This window comes from Sparus aurata, chromosome 8 (assembly GCF_900880675.1).
Source record: "Sparus aurata chromosome 8, fSpaAur1.1, whole genome shotgun sequence".
NCBI classification, from domain to species: Eukaryota; Metazoa; Chordata; class Actinopteri; order Spariformes; family Sparidae; genus Sparus; species Sparus aurata.
In genome coordinates, this window is record NC_044194.1 from 22,300,929 (window position 1) to 22,323,775 (window position 22,847).

The window sequence follows — 22,847 nt, forward strand, 5'->3', positions numbered from 1 at the left end:
TTCACTTTTATTTACACTCCTGCACCGAACATGTTCCAACACAATGCTTCTCACTCCGTTACACACCTTTACATCTGAGGCTTCGATCGTCTAATTCATGACTCCACTGAACCACCTAGACTTAAGATGCCTTACTGAACCGCATGACTAGTTGAATTAACATCTTCAAGTTTACATTCTAAAGAACCGAGGCACGATTCTTGACTATAGATTCAACGTTCCAAGATCTTAAAGGTCGATCCTGAGTCCTTGAATGTCACTAATCAAAAACTCATTTTAGAAGTACTTGAATTTGACACTCGTGAGTTTGCAAAAGTGGTTACAGTTGCCAATTTGAGTGAGCCACAGATACAAATCCATCCTGTACCTGTCCATCATAAGCTTTTAGTCATTTTTGAAAAGTAAAGGAAAAAGTAAATTTAAAAAAACGGAAGGGGCAAGTGTAAGTAGGATAGGCAGGGGTTTATCCAGGCCGTACTGTTGTGATGGCTGTCCACAGCCTGGTGGTTTGGGTGTCTGTCACGTCCTCTCAGCATTTTCCCCAACAACAATCACTTTACTCCTTCGTATCTCATAAAGAACGGGTAAAAAGAAATCCTTGCAAGGCAGGTTGCACCCTTCTTTCGTTATGACAAAGTGTTAAACGTCGACTACTCCTGGTCTGTAGGGATCCAGAAGTATTCCACCACCTTCCTGCTCCTGCGTTGAGGGGCAGAGTCGGGTCGCTCCCCTGCGAAGGCGGGCAGCTCATCAAAGTGACTGGGACCCAGATCCCTCCCGGTGTGAGGAGCAGAGACCCTGAGCATGGTCCTGAGACGAGATTCATAGAGAAAAAGACATCAGTCATTTCAAAAGTGCTATGAGGGCTAAGGGTGGCTTTAACCTGAATAGGACCTCACATTTTGTCAGTGTCAGATGGAAACCTCATATCTCCAGTAATGTGCAGACTTGAATTTTCCTCCATGATTTAAGTCTTTTTTTATTGTATTTATTTTTTATTTTTTATAAATGGCTAATGGTGCTTAAAGTGTATTATCACCCAACAAGGATGTTTTTCTTGGTTCCGGAAAAGTTGATATTTTGGAGATACAAGGTTTCCCCCTGGTGGCCACAGCAGTACCTGGATGAACTCCTCTCAGACTCTTCAGGACTGGACTCAGGGGTGGAGATGTACACAGGGTCTCCCTCCTGAAGATAAATCATATGGCACAAGAACCAGTGGCTTTTTCCCCCACCAAAAAGAACAGCGCTGTTGTCATCAAAGTTATCAGATGCTACATGAGCACATCTTTGTCTTTAGTCATCTCACCGTGAAGTTTCTCGGGGTGCCGTCTTGGTTTCGGAGAATTTTCACCCTCTGATCGCTTTCTGTCTTGCAGAGGAAATAACTCTTGATGTTGGCCTGACACTGTAGGGAAACAAACTTTAGATTAGACAGCGTTATTGATGGGGAAAACCAAAGTAACCCCAGTCTAAAGAGTGATTTGAAAAACGATTAAGAGCTGAAGGGTCCTTCTACACAACCTCAGTGTTCTTTTTCAAGTATGATTTACTGTCCAGATCGACACCAACATATTTTCTCTATCTGCTGACCCTTATTTATCACTGGGGAGACATCCTCCCTCGTCCTCAACACAGCTGACCCTTGACCTTTGATCATAAAATTTACCCTCGAAACATGTTAACCAGACTTCATTTTAAGAAACGCAAAAAAAGTATGCAAGGATGTGAATTTGTACAGACCACGCATGTATTTAACTGTGCCTGTGTTGCATGTCATTCCCCCAGATGGTGGCTTGCAAAGTAATCTTATTTTCCACATTTAAATTCTGCTGTTTGCTGGCATGTGTGCCACAATGTCATGTTGTGTAATGACTGTGAACCCCCGTCAGGATTAGTTTTGCAAGACTTTGGTGTGAATCAGACTAAAATGAAAACCATTCAAACACGGTTAAACACATTTAAACACTTGGACGACGTCTTCCATGTCTTTCGTTGGAGATGATTTCTAACTGTTCAGTTTTTACGAGGTGTGCAGAACAATAGTGGATGTCGGGTGTGTTCTCTCACTGCTTTGCTCTGCCTCAGAGACTTCAGGTCCTCCTGCGCTCTGAACCTGTTGGCTAGCTCCTGGTGCTTCTCTCTCCAGCTGAGACACTCGGCCGTTCTCTCCTGCCTCTCCTTCTCGGCCAGACGCCTCTCTGCTTCGGCCTCTCGCTGAGCCTGGTTGGCTTTTTTGCTCTCCTCCTCCGATGCCATTGCTCTGTGCCTCGAATTCACCTCACTGCAGGCACAAAGCTGAGATTATACATCCCAAAATATCTTATTTTTACATTCAGACTGTAGAGAAATTGTTTTGATTCCATGTCTCACCTCTTTTTTTTCTGGCTTTTACATTTCGGTTAAACTTTGTTAATTTCCCTCACATTTTTATTCTCTTTTCCCCGATTTTGTTACTGCTGTCATGCGAAAAACATCTTGTGTGTCTGGCCACATGTAAGTCTTTACCATAAAAGCGATATTCAGTCATTTAACTTTCATGTGGATGCAAAACAAGCAAAAATTAAGCCAGGAACTTAAAGTAACAACATATTTATGAAGTCTTTGAGGTACATGTGTCACGTAGTGGATTTTGATAATTCTGTCTGTGATAATTAAGCACATCTGGATTCTCCATTATTCCCTTTGAAGAATCAACCAAGTTCGCGGAGACCACCTGTACTCGTGTCCAAATGAAGACACAGAAGTGTGATTTAATGGAGTTTTAAACTGTTTAGTCTTTTAAGATCCACCGCAAGTCTATGTTAAACACGTCTTCGAATCAAACAGCGCTTCCCCTCCCCGACTTTCATCTTAGCTTCATTTGTTTTGTTCTGCAATTCATCTAATCTGATGCGCGTCTGATGTTACAAGTTATGCTCCCGGCTTTACATTCAGCGGGAGGAAATATGTCCTGTCTGGTTCAGAAAAATGAGAGGTTGAACAGAGCTCAAGCACTTATGCAGTTTGATGTATGACACAGCGCTGAGAGGCCCAAAATGGTAGCATGAGATGTATCTCAATCAAATTGCCCGAAACATAAGAAATCACTTAGGAACATAACGTTCGAGCCTCCACAGACTGTAATCTCTAAAATGGTGATTTGTTATAGAGTTACATAGTTTGCTGTAACTTGATTTATTCCATATGATAACTGGAACACATTCCCTCTGTGCTCTATGTTGATAAGGGCTACAGTCAGGTATGATATCCATCCATCCTGCTTAGCTCTTCCTATTTTTGTACATAAGGTGGTGGGAGACAGGGTGAACCCAAATGTCTCCCCTCAGGCACCCTTGACATTGTGCCAGCTTCCCCTCGTAAAAAATTTTCAGCACCACTGGCCCCACAGACGCCTATCAGTTGTCGACAGCTCACATTGGGGCTCATTCACTAATATCTTCTTAAGAATCTTCTTAGATTCTTTCTTAAGTTGTTCTTAAGAGGGTCCTTAAGAAAACCCTACGTCAGATTCATCAACGCGTTCGTAAGCCTCAGAATTGTTCGCAGCTGTGTTCCTACATTGATGAATGCCACCTCCTTGTAAATTGAGAGCGCGTGCCAGGTGAGTCTAATTAACATAGGATTAGCATAGGTAACCGCCCATTAATGCCCATAAAAGGGCCCATAAAAGAAACTGCAGGGCCATGTAGACACTGAGGCCGTAGTACAGAGCAAATAACAACAAAATACCAAAAGCAAAAAATGAATCAGAACCGGTCGTGGGAGCCTAAAGCGTCCAAAGAAGAACTCATCCTTCTCTATAAAAAGATCTATGTGATCCCGAAACATTTGTTCCCTCCGTGGGGCACGATCAGCATTCTCTTGCAGCAGCAATATACTGTATATGCCATTGTTTTGCGGGCCTTGGATGGAGAAATGCCACGTATAAATGGGGGGGGGGGGGGGTTACTAATTAATGGCATGGTTTCCAATTTACTTGCTTAATGTTAAATCATTGACACATTTAATTCAATTTAAAATTTAAAATTCTCTGTAAATTACCAAAAATATGAAATGAATAAATAAATAAATAAATATGACAGAATTATCACTCTAATATCGTATTTTACCGAACTGCACAAGAGAAGAAAACACAACCATGCCAACATGTCGGCACTGAAATGTGCGTAAGTCTACTCCTGATTGTTCGTAGGATTTGTTCTTACCTAAGAATAAATCCTGGATAAGAAAAAAATCATGAATGCCACGATCTTCATAAAATCTTCATAAATGGGACTTAAGAACAAATTTGTTCGTAAGAACGGTTCATGAATGAGGCCTATTGTTCTGACTTCGTGCCTGATAAGTTTAAGAAAGCATTTGTTCAGTCACTTGCCTTGACCTGTCACCTCCTCTTATGTAGACTGCAAACACGGCGAAACAGCATTTTGAAGGTTTTAAATTGTGCTGTGATTCAAGCATACACAGCTGAATAATGTATCCTGGAGCTGCTGTAATGTGACAGTAAGACTTCACAATGCTGTCAATAATATTTTACATAATGTGTTGGGGTTTGCTGTCAAGCGCTCCTTAACCCGGTAGGAAAAGTGTTCTACATAACTTGAGGCTTTTCGTGATAGGAGATTAAATATCGTCTTAGATTTTGGGTAAGTTTATATCGTGATATCACATTATGTTTTGTCATTTCCTTGTTTTAAACTCTGCATTACAGTTCACCGATGACATATGCTGAACTTACCAGACTTTTCTTGTGCTCTAATACTTAACTACTTACATTACTGAGGATTTATCACTGTGGCGATTTATCAAAAAATAATTCACTGTATTAATATTTTCCAAAAGCCATCCCTACTATATCAGGGATATTGAGATATGTGGTCGAAAATATTGTGATATTTGAATCTGTTGCCCAGTCCTACAATTTATTAATGGTGGAATATGTAGGAATTTTAGTTAAACACATTCAAAAATTAACAAAACAAGCTAACTAGCTAGCCCAACGTAGGCCCCTCACCGCAGCTCCCGCCTCCAACTTTTGATGGTCCAAAGCTCCTGTGAAGCTTGAACCACTAGATGGACTGCTAAACAAGCTAACTGGCTAACAACAGCAACAGTTACCAGCAGTTAGAGGTTCCTCTGGTGATATGCTTCGCCCTGTTTGTTTGCAGTTTGAAATTAACAGATGACCAATGCTGACATATTGCACCGTTATATTGCTACAAATTGTCACATAGAGCCCTTTTAAAAGCTTCAGACGAGATTTAAAAATCTACATTTCATGATAAGGCCTAAAAATATTGCAATAACATTTTGTGACTATATTATGTCCCAATTATTGTTGTTCATTATAATAACTGACTACTCCCTTTTAATGTCTAGTCTGTAAGTAGTATATACATGGGTGTAGTGAAGAGTTTGAAATCTCATACCTTGAGCTGAAATTAGGCGCACACCAGGGCTGTATCCTTGGTCCCATTTAGTTTTTATAGCTGATGTTCACCCTCTATGTGTCGCTTCAAGGCTTTTTCTTGCCATTGTCGTGCATAACAATTGCATCTAGTTAGCCATGACAATGTTATGATGTCAGCTGTGAATCTATAAGCACTTTCTTTTCTTCTTTTGCTTCCCTCGCAACCAAAAGTCCATAATGCCGCTTGTATCACATGAAACAAAACAATTTAGAGAATATTTGGTATTTAACATCAAGCCAGGCTGTGGAAGACCTTTTCTGATGATGACATATCGAGAACATTTTTCAGTCTCATTTTCAGGGTTCAAATTAGATCAGTTTTGTAAATTCTTACTCTGTAAACAATTCATTTGTGTATTAGTTTTTTTTACCCAGTCTGTTTTAATGCCTTTTAGCACCTTTAGTTTTCCTGTTGCCTGACTTTTTCATTCTTTACTTATGAACGTACCTGAAGGCAGAATTAGAGCAATAAAGTGCATGTATAACATCCCAGTTACTGAGATGGGATATTCTTTCCTGTTGCAGGCTTATTAGATTTTTTTACATATAAAATCTTGCCTTGTGCAAGTTCAACGTCTGAATACATAGCTGAGTCCCTAATTACATGTACCCACCTCTCTTTAATTTTGACATTTTCCTCTGTGGTCTGTCTCAGCTTGTGTCGGAGGTTGTCTTTGTCTCCCTCAAGATTCCTGTTCTCCTGCAGCAGGGCCTGTTTCTCCCCGGACACTCGGTCCAACTTCAGCTTGGTCTCAAAATAACTCTTCTCTGTTTGTGCAAGTAATAGCTGCAGATCAGTGTGCTACGGAAGAAATGGAAAATGCCAAATTACTGCCACAGGTTGTAATTGAATTGATTTAGTCCAGTGATATTTGTATATCTTGTTTATTCCCTGGTTGATTCAGGGGTAATGATGTTGGTAACAGAGAGAGGAAAAACTGAGAACTGCTCTAAAAATATGCCACATCCATTTTGGTGAGATGTTATCTGCTGTTGATTATGCTGCTCGTCACCACATAATTATGAAAATGAAGATGATTCACCATCAAGTCTTTCCTGTAACCCCATGATCTGGAGAAAGTTATGGGTTTCTCAGAGGAACAAAAAACAGAAGTCACAGAACTCACACATTAACTGGCTTGATGCCTGGTGTAAGTCTATTTTAATGTCTTGTTTTTCAGATCCTCAGTGGGATGGTCTTGTTTTACATTTCAGACCTTTTAAACACTCAGGCCTCACTTCAATAATTGAGGTCCTCTGACCTCTCTGAAATACAAAGGTGCTCTCTTATGAATGTCAAACCTTTCAGGCGTCCCTTAAAGGCCAATTGTATTTTTCTTTTTAGCTTTCAGGGTCTGCATTATTACCTGTTATTACCTTTGTGCTCTCTATATCTCTGTTGCGGGTTCTTACAATTAAAACCTGCTTTGAAAACTGTACAGCGCAACAGCTGATTTGCTCCTACTGAAGATCTACAACTTACAAATGAAAAACAATCAAAATATGTTTTCATTTTCATACCGGCCTGAAAGAGGAGGGGCGCTGTGGAAAACAGTATCCAAACTGCAGGGAAACAGTGCATTTGGGACTATTTTCAGCAGTGGATTAATACACAATTGCGGCTCTAGAGCAGAGATGCCCAAACTTTTTCCATCGGAGGACCAAAACTGAAAGTCAATGGTGGGCCATTGGCAAAAAACACAAATTTGTATATTATTTTAATGCAGAAATGGAACTAAGGCTAGGACTTCCTGTCCCTCTGCCTGTCATTTTCAGATTATGGAAACCAATTAGTTTATAGGACACACAACAATTAAACAACTTAAGCCATCATTTATATTATAGAATCAAACAAAATCATTATTATTATCATTTTTACTAGAAACATCTGGAGGGCCAGATTTGAGCAGCCCTGCTCTAGAGAGAACTCCGAGTAGCATGATCATGTATGTGGGACTGACTCAAAAAAAAAATAAAGATATGTATTTCATTATAATGAGAGAACAAGTATCTGACATTCAGAGTGTGTTGGATATGAAGTAGTTTGTTTCTGGTCTGATTGATCAACATTTTTTATCTTGAGAAGAAATATTATTATTCAACAGTTTTGTCATTAGATTCAAGGAAACGTGATGTGCTGTGTAATTTTCATACAGTGGATACACACACATTCTTTACTTGGCGTTGCCCAACTGGTACTTCACCCACAATGCCTCTGTTCTACAGCTGCTGTATAATTTAGTCGTAATAGAGAAACACTACCGGCTGAAATTTGGGATGAAGTGGAACATCCCACCCTGAGTCATGATGGAGCGTGTACATTACATCTTGTGCTACAGTTACTAATTGCTGCCTCTAATTATTTCTGTTGTGTCGCTAGCAGGTTCTTTTGTTGGTGAGTGTGCAGGTCAGCTGACAAAATGTGTCCACCTGTGTGTCCCTGTGTGTGTGTGTGTGTGTTTGTGTGTGTGTGTGTAGGTGTGTGTGTGTGTGTGTGTGTGTGTGTAGGTGTGTGTGTGTGTGTGTGTGTGTGTGTGTGTGTGCACACCTCTTTTTTAAGCTGCTGCAGCTCTTCACTCAGACGGCCCCTGTCAGCCTCTGCTACCTCCTTGTCCCGCTGACACCCGAGGGCCCGGGCCTCGGCCAGGGCCCTGCTCTTCTCGGCATCCCGTCTGGACTCCTCTGCCTCGTCTGCAGCTCGTGAGCACAACGTCGCCCTCTGCTGGCTCTGATACAGCTTCTGCTTCAGCTGATGGGGGTCAGAGAGAGCATGGGTGTATACTGTAGTGACTTGGTGAGGAAACAGTAGAGGCCTGCCATTGTTTCTAGATGTAATATGACTCCGACCACTCGCTCAGAGTCAGAATAAGGGTCAGCGGTGAGCTAGAGAGAAAGGATATAAGTTTAAAGGACTACATGAATCTCCTTGATAGATTTATGTGAGATTTCTACCATCCTGTGAGATGAAACATGATCATCTCTGTCTCTGCCTATGGTCGATTTTTAACATCACATCTTTTTCTGTATGTCTTCGGTCTTTATTGGAAGTGTGTTCAGTTTACCGAAGGCTGTTAAAAATGTTTATGACGCAGCATTGCACAGTTCGTAGCTGCCATGGCAACAAGTGTAAAACAGTGTTATCGATGTAAGGACGGGGTTTTAAAAAAGAACATGCATAAATCAGTTGAACATTTGTACGTTGGCCAATGGATGCTTTATGAAGATCTATAGCCTTCCCCTCTTTTTTTAATCAACAGTCGGGAGAGGCAGGCCCTTCTGTCTTATCTTATGAGTGATGCTCTGTTGTAAACCATGTCCAGTGTGTGAGTGTACCTCTTTGACTTGAGCCTGCAGCTCCTGGTTCAGGTTCCTGAGGTTCCTCATGGTCAGCTCATTCTCTGTGCGCATCATGATCCGCTCCATGTGGATCTCATTTGATAAGTACTTGTTTTCTTTCCTCAGATCCTCGCATTCCTGAGGGAAGATTACATTTTATTAGTGATGTGTGATGCGGTGCAAATTACTTGAGAGATTAATTTCAAAGGGCACAAACTCACAAAAAAGATGGATTGCAGAAAATTAAACCAAACATAACCTTTTGTTAATGACACATCAGATATAGATGAAAACTCATGATGAATGCTTTGAAAGAAATCAGTTTGTACGTCATTTTTTCACTCACTTTTGGCACAGCAAACAAAACATTTGTATTCTTTACAGCCACTCTCAGCATCGCTTTTGCCATTTTTGGTCATAGTATCTTTTGGGAACATTTAAACTCATAGCAATCCAAATAATAAACAAATGCTGGATTCAAAGTTAATGTTTTGACCTCAGAAATAGACATTTAGGAGCAGCACAACCTTCATTTCACAGCTGTTCTAGAGATTTGGATTGAATCAGATCGCTTAAATTGAATCACCTCAATGACATCCGCAATTCAAATACAACTGGGCAAACTCCAGTTGGTGATGAAAATCACACATGTATCTAACTTTACAATTCCAAACCCATACAAATGTTTTTCCTTCCATCACATTGTTGCAGATTGTCCACAAGAAGGAGCTGTTAGCTGTCAGTGACGATATGACTCAACAAATGCATTTTTTTTTTTTTGTCAAAATAAAACATCTAACAAAATTTAACAACGTGACTTTTGATGCTTCAGTGGAATATAAAGCAGAGACATGTTATACAATACAAAGTTTTAAGTGTGCCAACACACACACACACACACACAGCCTAACAGAGCCACCATTTGTTTTGCTTTTCGTGAGATTTATTCAGGTTTTTCGTTTAATTTGTCACCCGCCTGTAGATACTGTGCCACCCCTATTCTGCTTGTGATCACATTACTTCCTCTTCCTCAGATTGAAAACAGAGAGAGGCCGGCTCTTGTTCCACTCTTCAATGCTCTATTTGTACTTGTTGGTTTTATTATTGTGTGTAGTCATTTATTTTCTCTTCTATGGCATCATTTTAACCTTCTACTGGGTCCGTGGTGCTGAATGTTCCTGTGCGATCGCTTTCATATTCCTGGGACATTTTGAAAAGTTTGCTTTAATACACCCATTGAACGTGGCATGCAACATTATTCCTGCAGGTCATTAGTGAGACTAAAGAATCGTAAAATGAACCCTTTCTACCTCCCTACCTTCCTCTTTCGGACCAGCTCTCCTTGCAGATGGTTGATCTGGAGGAACGAACCATTGGAGCTGATGGCGCTGACTGGCCTGACCACCCTCACAGGCCTCCTGGACGGTCTGGAGAGACCTTTGACCTCTTCCGCTGTCCCGTTTCCAAACCGACTGCCTCTGTTCATGTTACTGCTGCTCATGGAGAACGACTTGTACAGGCTGTCGTCTAACGGAGACCTCCCAGCCGTCTGCAGGTCGGTGTGGGATTTGGCTCTGAGCGACATTTCAAAGCCAGATCGGTGCAGTTTTGCCAAAACGCCACTTCACGGTAATTGTGACGATGCTGTGAGGAGCAGGCGCCGCTCCCGGTTTGTGTTCCGAATGTTGGCGTATGATGTGAATGAAGTTCTCAGGTTCACGTCGCGTTCACTGGGTGGATCCTGTCACCAGCTCAGCATCATTCATTATTTGTAAGGTAACATGATAGGACAGACCTGCATGGGACAGAGGCGGACAGTCTCTGTGTTTTGGTATGAGGGCGTTCTGACAGTGAAATGTAATCTAAATTCTGACATGGTATCTCCACACATGTAGTGATGGCACTCAGCGTTGCACAGCAAAGATGTTATTAAGCCGCAGGGGCTTAGCACAGCAAACAAGTTCCACATCCCTGGAGTTCAGTGGGGACACAGAGGGCCAGGATGGCGTTAGTGGTTACCGTGTGTTGAGGGTTGAATGTGTGAGGGTTATGTCTTTGCTATTACTATATAACACTAAGTAGCCTACAGAGCGCCAAATGTGTAATTTTTTAGCTCTTCCAAAACATTAGCTAAGTCGTTTTTTGCCTAAACCTAAGAAGATATTAGATGGCAGAAGAGAGATGGAACATTTGAATCAGTTCCTTATTGGTTATTTACAATGATTTTGGAAAGCACTGACAAATTATGTCGTCCCATCGAGGTCAGGAGCACCGGTGTTGTGCCAGAAAACGACTGCTTGCCAAAAAACGACTGACCCCAACGGGAACGCCCATCGGGGGTGTTACTGGTCTCTCCACAGCAAATGACTGCTCCCGACGGGAACGCCCACTCCTGAGTTACAGGGGCAGTCATTTTTCGGCAAGGCCTTGCCAAAAAGTGACTGCCCCGTGTAACTCAGGAGTGCAAAGGGTGACACTGACTAAATTCAGTGTACATACACCTGTTACCCTCTATTATCACTCCAGAAAATTCTGTGAATATTGCCCTTTGCACTCCTGAGTTACAGGGGGCAGTCTCTTTTTGGCAAGGCCTTGCCAAAAAATGACTGCCCCTGTAACTCAGGAGTGCAAAGGGTGACACTCATAGACATATATACATAGACGCCTCATTGAGCGGGTTGGCCCGCTGCTGCGATACGTCAACGTCGCCGCCATATTGGAGGAGGCAGATCCGCCCCGTGAACTAATACGAGTCAATGGAGTGAACTTTATAAAGCTCCTTCTACAAAGTGCTATAAGTTAATGTGTCTCATTTACACATTCACACACATACGGATATATTCAGGAAACAGAGAGGAACCAAAAACAACGTCTGTAACGTTCTCTGAGGATTATAAATGTTAGCTAATCCTCATATGTTCAGTATACAGGTCAGCATCAAACCATTTTATAATGTTTTTATAAGTGTTTACAGCTGCTAATGTATGTTACGCTGTTACTGTGATGATACGTGACAGTTAAATATTTAATCTGTCCACAATAACCACATCCTGACATGCAAATGTGGCATCTGTGTGAATCAAAAACACCGTCATTTTATAAATAGTGATTTTTGACTAATAATATCATGGCGACAAAAATAAAGTCTGCAAATCAAGATGAGAAACTGCAACAGCAGTGAAGAGATACACACCATGACAGATATGGTATAAAATAACATTTCATGGTAAAAAAAAAAAGTGAAGTATCAGCAGGCTACTATTATAAATATGCACCACATATAGTTTTCAACATTATTATTAGTGAAATTATAGTAGTAGTATTTTCTGCATATTCTTGACTTTGAATGGGAGCAGCTGTAACGCTTGAATTGCCCATCGGGGATCAATAAAGTATTTCTGATTCTGATTCGTATATTATGCAGTCAGTTGTCCATATAAAGTTAAATTAGATTAACCAAGTTGACAGTATGGCGGACAGATGTCTCATTTGCATGTCAGGATGTGGTTATTATGGACAGATTGAATATTTAACTGTCATGTATCATCACAGTAACAGCGTTACATACATTAGCAGCTGTAAACACTCATAAAAACATTATAAAATGGTTTGGTGCCGACCTGTATACTGAACATATGAGGATTAGCTAACATTTATAATCCTCAGAGAACGTTACAGACGTTGTTTTTGGTTCCTCTCTGTTTCCTGAATATATCCGTATGTGTGTGAATGTGTAAATGAGACACATTAACTTATAGCACTTTGTAGAAGGAGCTTTATAAAGTTCACTCCATTGACTCGTATTAGTTCACGGGGCGGATCTGCCTCCTCCAATATGGCGGCGACGTCGACGTACGGTCCAGCGCTCAATGAGGCGTCTATGTATATATGTCTATGGTGACACTGACCAAATTCACTGTACATACACCTGTTACCCTCTACTATAACTCCAGAAAATTCTGTGAATATTGCCCTTTGCGCTCCTGAGTTACAGGGGCAGTCACTTTTTGGCAAGGCTTTGCCAAAAAGTGACTGCCCCCTGTAACCTTGTCAGGCAGCCTCATGCTTCCTTATCTTACAACAGCAGCAGCAGCATAAACAACAACGACAATAAAAGTATACCACCAAAACTCATCTCATGATTGTTAATTTAAAGACAAGTTGTAGCGTATGACAGAATGACAGCCTACTTCTCAATACAACATATCCTCGCAGTTATGCTGTGGACTGCAGTAACACCCCCGATGGGCGTTCCCGTTGGGGTCAGTCGTTTTTTGGCAAGCAGTCGTTTTCTGGCACAACACCTGTTCAGAAAACGGCCACGTGAGTGATTTTTAAAGGCAGAATTCATGCGAGTGAATGATAAGCACGGCGAGCAGATGTAACGCAACCCAGAGACAGCGTCGGTGAAAAAAGTCCACGCCATGGGATTTTCCTAAAGACAACATTTCCGTTCTACTTTAATCTTCAATTTGATGAAGATGCAGCCTGGCTGGCAACGTTGTTTTAAATGACAACAGCACACATTTAGTTTAGTTAGGAGTAGGAGTACTTTCTGACATTTTTTAAACTCGGTATCAGAAGGTTTCGGTCTTTTGTGAGTCCATCTTGCTACCATAGTCATTACAGGATCATTGGAAAACGCAGATCACAGTGAAAATTAGATTACATTTTGATGATCACAAGAAATCAAAATATGAAAATAAATAGATTTTTGGCCTCTACAACCTTTCATAGAAACTGAACTTTTATACTGAATAAAAAATAAAAATAAAAAAAGTCATCTTCCTAGTATGGTCTCTGGTCTTTATATTGGGTGCCCATGAGCAAGAGATTTAAATGCACAGTATGTCAACTCTGCCATGCAAAACAATACAACTAAACAAGCAGTTTGGAGTAGGATCAGGGGAGATGTTGTCACAAAAGTCTGTCTGAAGAGACTCAGGAACAGATGTCAACAGACAATGTAATGTATTAAAATCATATTAAAATGATGCATTTTTTGTGTTTGAACACTACTGGAAACGTTTGAAATAATCTCAATACATGACGCAACAACAAAATATGTATCAACAGTCTGTCAGCCAGTCATTTTAGAAATGTTACCGTGGAGATGTTCTATTAAAAGCTTTATGCCCCAACTGCCGCAGTTCAGCTTCTCAAAGACAGAGTAGGGTTTTTAGGCGTTAACGTTAATATAGATGAAGGAATTCCTATAGAATATTCCTCTATGGGCAGATAATAGCTCAAGCTAAAATTATATCAACAGCAACAGTAATAAACGTTTGCTAAAGAATTCATATTTCTTTAAATCTATATTAGGACTAAGAGAAACTGTGAAAAAAGACGTTAAGGAAAATTACTTGATAGTTTTGTCTGTGAAAAAGAAAAAGTCTCGTGGGCTTTAGATCAGTGACCTCAGGAAAACTGTTTCAATTACCCGCCCCTCTTATCCCCGAGGACAACTTTCTCTAATGATGCCGCGTGAAGGAAATTGTCTCACTTATATCAGTGAACTCTGCTTTTTATGTCCCGGAGGAGGAAGTGGGACTTACACTCTTCCTGACCAGGCAAGTGTGACCAATTAGCTTCTCCTCCAGCTCCTATCTGTGTTACAGCGCTGTATCCTTTACAGCCCAGCTTCAGTCATCCATGCTGCAGCCCGGGGCAGGCATTATTCACACGATATTCATTGAGTCATGAAAGTAGGACATGTTGATCTCTCTCGCCTTCTGAGCCGGAGAGAGTGTGCCATTCCTCATGATAACAGGCCGCTATCACACTTACATTCGGGTTTCCTAATGCTGGGTTTGAGAGGCTAGAGAAGCATGTATGTTGCTGGTGTGAGCCCCTGGAATATATGAATAATGTTAATACCTAGAGGCGACAATTAAGGGCTGTTAACAAGGCTGATTTTGTGCCACAAAAGCTTCAAATATCTGTCGGTGTGTGAACAGGTTAATTCAACTGCAAGAATTTCATAAAGCCTTCTCATTAAAGGAGCAATACGTATATTCTGGCCACCTGTCAAATTCATATTGAAAAACACACAAACAGGGGGCAGCATATCACCAGAGCAACAGCTAGCTGTAACTGACATTCACTAGTTAACTTGTTTAACTACAGCCAGTGAAAAGAGCAATTTCATACTGTTTTATGTTGTTTCAAACAGCGTTCTGGGGACCTTATTTTCCTCTGAGAACAGCTTGTTTATTCAGTCACAGAAAACTGTTATGTTTCTGAGTTTGTATTGTTGGCTCCTTAATAATGTAAATATCAAAATTCTGAGTTTGAATTTCTTCTCCAAAACAACACAGTGCTCCTTTAAAAGTAAATAAAACGGAAGTCCTTTCAGAACATCATTGTTTGTAGAAATTAAACAGATATGATATGACATGTCAACTGATGAGCTCTGTGGATTCCCTGGCCGGAGCCCAGCTTGCTGTTTTTCCCATTTTCCCGTCGTTATGCTGAGCTAAGCTAAATGTTTGCTTGGTTTTGTCTTCACATTTATCCGACAGCTATGAGAGTGCTATTGATCCTCTCGTCTTACTTTGGTCAAGAAGGCAAATATAATTTTCAAAATGTTAAATTACTTTAAAATTCAGTTTTTACCAGGGTGTCCTCCAGAGGTGGAGCTTCAAAGCTGCGTAAACATGGAGGCTTGAGGAAACACCTTTAGGTCATTTCCATTTTTATTGACCTTTAGTGGTGCATATTACCTGTTATTCAACTAAATTACAATTGATCCAATTCCCACAAAAAGCAAACAGTAAACATGGGGGCATTGGAACTGCAAAACTTTGGCCTGGCTGATACCCTGGACTTGCTCGTTCTACCTGGTCAGTGAGCTGAATGAGTCAAAACACAATCCGATTTCAGTGCATGTAACTTTAGCTAAGTGTGACAGATTGTTTGCGCCCTTCACTGTAATTCAGATTCTCAGATGTCTGCTACACAGGGAGGGACACGTGAAGAAATATCGCTACAAATGTATTTAAGCATCGGCGCAATTTCTCTCGTCTTGACAAAAAGTGTAATGGCCATTTCTGCAACACAAACCGTGCACTGTTCCTTTATCCGTATTGCACTGGTGTCCTGAAAGTACCTGTCCCTCTGTACAACCTCGTCACCTCATGAACGTCCTTATTTCTTAAAGACTATACATGTGATTTTGAACTGAAAGACCTCAGCTGTAGAATATGGTTAAATGGATTTGGATGAACTTAGTTCTCAGCTGAGACGTTTCTGAGGTGCAGCTGACCCCAGATACACAAGACACCACATTGTAAGATGGCACTCCGTTTACTTCTGTGTTGCATAATCCCTTTGTTAAACATATGATACGTGTTTGTCGAAGCATAGCGCGACATTAGAGCTACAACGATTTTTCACACAATTGATTAGTCATTCAAAAGGATATTAAATAGTCATCAATTTAGATGACTGTTCAAGTCGTTTTAAAAACAAAAAACAATGCTGGTTATGGTTGCAAATGAGGCGTGTTAAGTGGACGTGCCACAGTTCTGTCAGGGTTAGAGGTTTGATCCCCCACTGTGCCGCCCACTGAGCATGCTAACACATCAAATACAGGGTTCCATCAAGTACATCTTGTTCCCTGGTTGGATCTGTTATTCCTCTGAGTTCACTCGAAAGAGTGAATAAAATGAGAGACAGAGAAAGAGGAGAGACGAGCACAGGGACAATGCGGAGGAAGTTCCCTCTTCCGACCAGCCTGTCAGAGCAAACATACCTCTGGATGATTGATGTTGGCAAGGCAGAAAAACTCCAAACCACTGAAAACCCCCTTCATTTTTTTCTATATATATATATATATATATATATATATAAAAAAACCACATTGCTTCATTCATATTTTGTTGAGAACACACCGGTGTCAGGAGCAGTAAGCAACCACTAGGATCTCCTCTTATGCATTTCACTCAGAGCCCCAGTTAAAGCTGACATCTCCTGACATCCTGCTTCATGTCAGCTTCCTGTAAATCCTCAATTAGCTTTTTATAATTAATACTCAAGTGTTGAACAAGCTGTTTATGACTGTATCTGTGATTTCTAGAAGCATAACATAACAAACGTTTGGATCAAACCGAGTTAATGTGGTCTCTCTGGGGATGTGCGTGTGTTATCTCACAAAGGGGCGTCAAGCAGATTTGACCCCCACTTCCTGTTTCCGTGTCCCTTTACACATCACATTTTGTTCTGAGGCTTTTCCCTTAGCGTTTGCTTTATTTAGTTCTGTACCTTCAACCGTGTCAGTTATATTGATTTAGTATAAAACATGGCTAGATTTTCTTTGTTGAATCAATTCTTACTCTTGTCTTTTGCAGCCTTTCTGCCGGCCTCCATCTCCACTAAAGGTAAGTTTGTTTGTTTTTTTTCTCATGTAGGTGGAGGACCACCTTTAGACAAAATACTTTATGCATTTTATTTTTGATACATCTGAATCCTTGAATGTAGAACATTTATATTTTAGCATGCATGACCCTTTATTTTCAGGACACTGTTTGGTGCTTTTCATGTGACCGTTTAAAAGTAAATGCTGTGGTCACGGTTAAATAAAAGTAGCAAAAATGCGCGAAAAATTATCATGAGTTAACTGTGGAAAATGTCAATTATCGTGGTTGGTTTTGGTTGTTGTTGTCCCACTGCGCCAGAGGTTAACTTCTGGCCTGTGTTTTAGTACATTTAGTACTGTAACTGTAATTAACCAATCTTATCAAATCGTAAAGCTTAAGGTCATCAACCCTGTCATGAGATGAAACACTTTTTATTGGCACAGATAATACGATCAGCTTCATATTTACGTGTAAACAGTATTGCTGGTAGCGAATGACTGAAACAGTTCAAATGTGTGTATTGTGTTGTGTGCCGCCAGTGCCTCAGAGTCCCAGAGCAGCAGGAGTCTTCATGCATCTCGAAGGAGGCGAATACACCTTCAACTTCACGGCTGCCAGAGCTGCCTGTGTATCTCTGAACGTCACCATGGCGACCACAGCCCAGATGGACCGAGCGGTACAGCACGGTCTGCAGACGTGCAAGTAGGCTCAAAGCATGTGGTGACTGTCCTGGTGTGGTGGGAAACCTGCTGATGTGTTGACTGAAAGTGTTTGCTCATAGCTTTTTCATGGTAAAATATTGCAGCACTCAATTATTTTTACCGAGCGTATTTTTTGTGTTTTGGGGCCATGTGCACCACATCGTGCCGGCCTATGGATACAAGCTGACAACTCATTCAGAAAAAAGAAACAAAGACAGAAAAGACAAAAAAAAAAAAATGATGGTGTTAGGCTTCCTAGAATCCCTAGAATATGGCGTCTCAGATTAGTTAGTTCTCAGCTGGGACGTTTCTGAGGTGCAACTGACCAAATATCAAATATAAGTGACACCACGCCTCATTCGGAACATAGAAACAAATACAGAACAGAAAAAAAAGATGGTGTTACACTTGTACACATGTTGGTCGGTTATAACAGACTTCTTTGTTCCATCAGGAAGGCGATAGGTAGGATTTGCTAATTAACGACATCTGTGAGCTGGTCCCCACTCTCCAGACTCCTCTACCAAACGCACCCCGTCAATTCGGTGGTCTATTTAAACTGCAAGAATCTCCCATGTCTCCCTCTGCCTGCCAATGCCACCACTGCCCTGCGTCAGTATTACTGCACGTTGTTTGAGCCCCACCACCAACCCAGCATCTACCTGTAGGCCCTGACTTCGGGGAGGGGGGGGGGGGGGTTCAAGATGTGTTGCTCATCACTCCCCACCATCTCTACGTGAACATACCTGCGGGGAGTGACGAGGTTGGAGCCTAGATGCCAAACTCTAAACTATATTTTGCTGCTTTAATAAACATTTCAAATGTGAATTGTCGGACCGGGCTAACATGGTCAACAGAGTTGTGTTGTATAACATGTATTGCTGCAGATATCAGCATGCTAAACAGCCCGCCCCGGCCGATCCTGTCTGAATAACAAAACTTTGTATCGGACAAAGGGGGATAGTCCAATAGTAGTTTGAGATGTTTGCGAGCTGTTAACGTGATAAATTAACAAAATTAACTGAAAATGCTTTTTTGGCTGTTAGGGAATTTTTAGCTGCAATACCGTGAGTGGCCACCGGGCAAAATAGGAAGCAAAGCGTGGTCTATTATACATTCACGTACTACATTACCCACAATGCAACGTGACCATCAACAGTTCATGCGATGCCGATGGAGTCAATACATCTGCTTTTCGTGCAGCTCCCTTAAAAGCCACAAGTGTTTTGCTGCAGCATTTGTGTGACTGTCTGGAGGTGCTGAAATGTTTTTTCATCAATAGTTCATTTCGTCTGCACTTTCTTATTTTTCTCACAGATTTGGCTGGACAGCTGAAAAAGTCGCGGTTGTTCCCCGACTTACACCTGATAAAATGTGTGGAAAGGGCAACACTGGAGTGGTGCAGTGGAAAGCAAATGCAGAAAAAAAGTTTGGTGTCTTCTGCTTCAACGCATCAGGTACTTTAATTGCTGCACCGTGTACTGTAGATTCCAAATAAATATAACTCTCAACTGGTTTGATCTTATTATCAAGATGCATTCTGAGCAACTGTTGAATGACTAAAATATAAACCTTTTTCCACCCCACTTACAAAATTAGAGGAAACTCCAAACAAATCAACAGCCAGCCCACAAGTCGCCACGACGTCCACCCCACTGATAACACCGACCCCGACCTCAACAGCTGCCGCACCCCTGCTCGGATCAACAACCAAGTCTCCACCTTCAAGAGGGCCGAGAACAACACAAGCGCCCTTCAGCTCAGCTTTCACCCTCCGTCTCCCCTCAACACGGTCAACTAGGATTCCCTCCACCTCCACCACTCTTAATACCTTCTCCACCCATATTCCAACCTCTCTCCCTCGCCATGTCACCTCAAAACCCACCGTGGTCAGTTCTGCCTTTTCTACCTCTGCTCATGCCTTCAGTTTCTCTGTTTCCTCTGCGTCAGCGATGCCAACAACGGTGAGCCCAGCAAAACCTTCTCTTGGAGGTATATCCCTGTCTTCTTTCATTTTTAGATTGGTATTTTTTTTCCTGTCTTTTAGGTTCCCCAATTTTCAAGGCGGTCAAGGGATCTTTGTTGCATTTCTTACTAATCACCAGTAGAGGTCAATATGAGTCACGCTTGGGGATGTTCTTTTATGTATTACAAAATCATAATTGATTCCAATGCAATGTTACTTGTGATGTTGTGCAAATGAGGTGAAATAGATGTTGGAGCTCCCGTAACCACACAGTAAATAATCTGGTAATAAAACACTACAGTTGCTTTGGAGGCATTAAAGGTTGACTGATGGATGATTTTGCCTTCCAGCAACCTCGTTCAGTTTGCAACTCTTGAAATACAATTTCCACTCAGGGTATTTCTTTTTTATTTTCATTAGATGTTTTTCATATTTTACCATCATTGAAATAGGAAAATCTGCTTGCCTGAACGGAATGCAACTTTAAAGCTGTATTAAGCAAATGTTGGCCACTAGGGGGCAGAGAAACACCACAATAAGTTAATGGAAAGACAAATTTACCAATGGGATCCAGGCCCATTCATTAAAAAAACGCACAAAACTAAAGAGGTGGCAGCCTTTTCACCTATCTCTTCACCCCCATACCCTCCACCCCCTGTTATGAAAGTTGGGTTATGAAAACGTAACGTGAACGTGGTGTGACGTGCGCGGTGCAAATGTCGATACGGCACGTGTGGCACGTACAAATTCAAATGTATCATAGCATTTTATTCTGGCAACTGGGCTGACGTGCTGTTTGCGTGGATCACTGTGGAGGAGAAATCACAGGACTAAATCTGCGCGAACACAGGGTGAATTGTGTTGGATTTCAATTGGTTTATGCAATGTAATGTAATGCAATTATACAATATAAATCAAATAGAGTTTGTGGCAAAAATCATTCATCATATGTTTGTTTATTTTTCCAGATGTACCAACAGCCCTTATCATTCTTGGCACCGTCCTTCTGCTCCTAACAGCAGCCGGCATTGTGTGGTACTATAAACTGTGAGTCACGTTGGCGGATGTTCCACAGTGCTAACTGTTTGAAGCATTTTCCCTTGACAGTATTAATTTGGAAACAGAAAGGGCTACTCTAGTTGGGTTATATCCCGGAGGGGAGAGAAAGGTTCAGACCATGAATGGCTCTGTTTTCTCCTTAGAGTGTTATTGTGTATTGGAGGCTGCTCAAGCACTACCATGTTAAATTCTTGAGCGTCATGTGTTCGTTCACTACCAGTCAAAGGTTTGGACACACCTTCTCATTTAATGGTTTTTCTTTATTTTCATGACTATTTACATTGTAGATTCTCAGAAAAAGATGATAAAAAAAATATCGAGAGTATGCCAAGAGTGTGCAAAGCAGTAAACAAAGCAAAGGGTGGCTATTTTGAAAAATTTGAAATATAAAACATTTTTCGAGTTATTTCACACTTTTTTGTTCCATATGTGTTCATTCATAGTTTTGATGCCTTCAGTGAGAATCTACAGTGTAAATAGTCATGAAAATAAAGAAAAAACATTAAATGAGAAGGTGTGTCTAAACTTTTGACTGGTACTTTGTGTATTTGTGGCAGGAAGCAGTTCACAAAGTGGATAATTATCTTAGAGGCTCATTTACACAGAATTTAATATGCTGTCAGGGATGCATCTTTAATGTGTTTCTAATGTGATTTGTTTTTCTCCTCTTCTGGAAAAGGAACATTTTCACCTATTGGCCTCAGGGGCAGCAGAAGGACGACATCGAAACCGAGATGTGGAAGCACACCGACAGTGAGATGGACCTGCAGAGTCAGCATGAAGGAGAGGAAGAAGAAGAAGACAGGAAGTACTCCAGTGATATCACACTGCGTGTGAATCCAGACATGAAGACACAATCTTTTGAGTAGCTGTATGATATCTCTCTGGAGGATTTAACAGATAACAGACACAGTGATACCTGATATATACATTCATGCATTTCAGAAAAAAGCTTTACTTCATGAATGCTTTGACCGGTTTATTGAACTTTTCAATGTGACTATACATATAAACACTCTACTTCATGAGACTGAAAAGCAGTTTTACTCGGTTTGTACAGTACGTCCCTGTATGTTTGTATAAGCACATGATTTACCCCTTAAGATCATGCCTATCATTTTGAAATAAATGTTTTTTTAATGAAGACTGAAGTTTGTCAGCGGCATAATTCCTTATTTTTAAGGTTTCCTGTTTTATAGCTCACCTGGACCAAATGTGTGGATGATGTAGAATACTTGACTGATGACTCGCACTCAGGGTGTTCTGAGACGAAGGAGAAAGTGCTAACACTTTGACTAAGGTGAGCGAGACTGTACAGTCGTGGTGAAAGGTTTAGATACACTTGTAAAGAACACGTATGTCATGGCTCTCTTGAGTTTCAATGATTTCTACAACTCCCCCTGATGGAAATGAGTGGAACACAAACTACACAAAAAAACATTAATGGAGTGAGGTCCAAAACACATGCTGGTAATTATAATCTCACTTAATTTGTACATTTGGAAAACAGATTAAAAAGTGTTAAACTAAACTATGTAAAATTTCACCAATGAGACGTTTAACTGTTGATTATCTGCTGCCTCTTTTGCCTCCAGGGTAAAAATAGGCAACATAAAATGCTCTGATTTAAACATAAAGAGAACCTGACACACAAACTCCGCACAACAAACAAGACAACTGGGAGTGGAAAACGTGCCTTTTGTGACTCGGAACCGACTTTTTAACATTAAATTATTAAATTCTTTATATGTCCAAACATGAGTACATTTACTTTAATTTGATTTAAAAAAAATATTTTCGCTTAACAAGATGCTTTTTCTTTTAAATAAACTCAGGGGTTGTTCTATAATTCTACCAGATTTTATCTTTAAGTAAAGGTCTGTTTTATGAGAGGTTCCCATCCACACAGCAGGGGGGCGCCAACGAGCCGTTTCATTGTTTGCCAACCTACCAAA

At 40.9% G+C, this 22,847-nt stretch overlaps 2 protein-coding genes across 3 annotated transcripts; one reads left to right on the forward strand and one right to left on the reverse strand.

Moving 5' to 3' along the window:
* Positions 1-650: 650 nt before the first annotated feature.
* On the reverse strand, positions 651-10,474 carry LOC115586581 (myosin-9). The gene is made up of 8 exons (XM_030425727.1): positions 10,128-10,474; positions 8,807-8,947; positions 8,022-8,222; positions 6,088-6,275; positions 2,071-2,284; positions 1,310-1,408; positions 1,121-1,188; positions 651-810 (listed from the first exon to the last, which is right to left on the reverse strand). Exons 1-8 carry the CDS (start codon positions 10,392-10,394, stop codon positions 651-653), a joined length of 1,338 nt encoding a protein of 445 aa, XP_030281587.1. The 5' UTR covers positions 10,395-10,474.
* Positions 10,475-16,994: 6,520 nt separating this feature from the next.
* Positions 16,995-22,036, forward strand: lyve1b (lymphatic vessel endothelial hyaluronic receptor 1b). 2 transcript variants are annotated; one of them, XM_030425022.1, is made up of 6 exons: positions 16,995-17,187; positions 17,706-17,868; positions 19,185-19,324; positions 19,467-19,859; positions 20,802-20,880; positions 21,566-22,036. In XM_030425022.1, exons 1-6 carry the CDS (start codon positions 17,109-17,111, stop codon positions 21,759-21,761), a joined length of 1,050 nt encoding a protein of 349 aa, XP_030280882.1. In that variant the 5' UTR covers positions 16,995-17,108; the 3' UTR covers positions 21,762-22,036. The 2 variants fall into 2 exon arrangements, with proteins under 2 accessions (XP_030280882.1, XP_030280883.1); XM_030425023.1 differs by having other exon boundaries at positions 21,572-22,036.
* Positions 22,037-22,847: the final 811 nt, after the last annotated feature.

Bases quoted from the DNA above. Each gene is read 5' to 3' on its own strand.
- LOC115586581 (XM_030425727.1), bottom strand. From the start codon at position 10,394: ATGTCGCTCAGAGCCAAATCCCACACCGACCTGCAGACGGCTGGGAGG. The intron at 8,223-8,806 runs GTACACTCACAC...GACCCCCATCAG, and splicing joins TGCAGGCTCAAGTCAAAGAG to CTGAAGCAGAAGCTGTATCA. The intron at 1,189-1,309 runs GTGAGATGACTA...ATTTATCTTCAG, and splicing joins GCACCCCGAGAAACTTCACG to GAGGGAGACCCTGTGTACAT.
- lyve1b (XM_030425022.1), top strand. From the start codon at position 17,109: ATGGCTAGATTTTCTTTGTTGAATCAATTCTTACTCTTGTCTTTTGCA. The intron at 19,860-20,801 runs GTATATCCCTGT...TTATTTTTCCAG, and splicing joins AGCAAAACCTTCTCTTGGAG to ATGTACCAACAGCCCTTATC. The intron at 20,881-21,565 runs GTGAGTCACGTT...TCTCCTCTTCTG, and splicing joins ATTGTGTGGTACTATAAACT to GAAAAGGAACATTTTCACCT.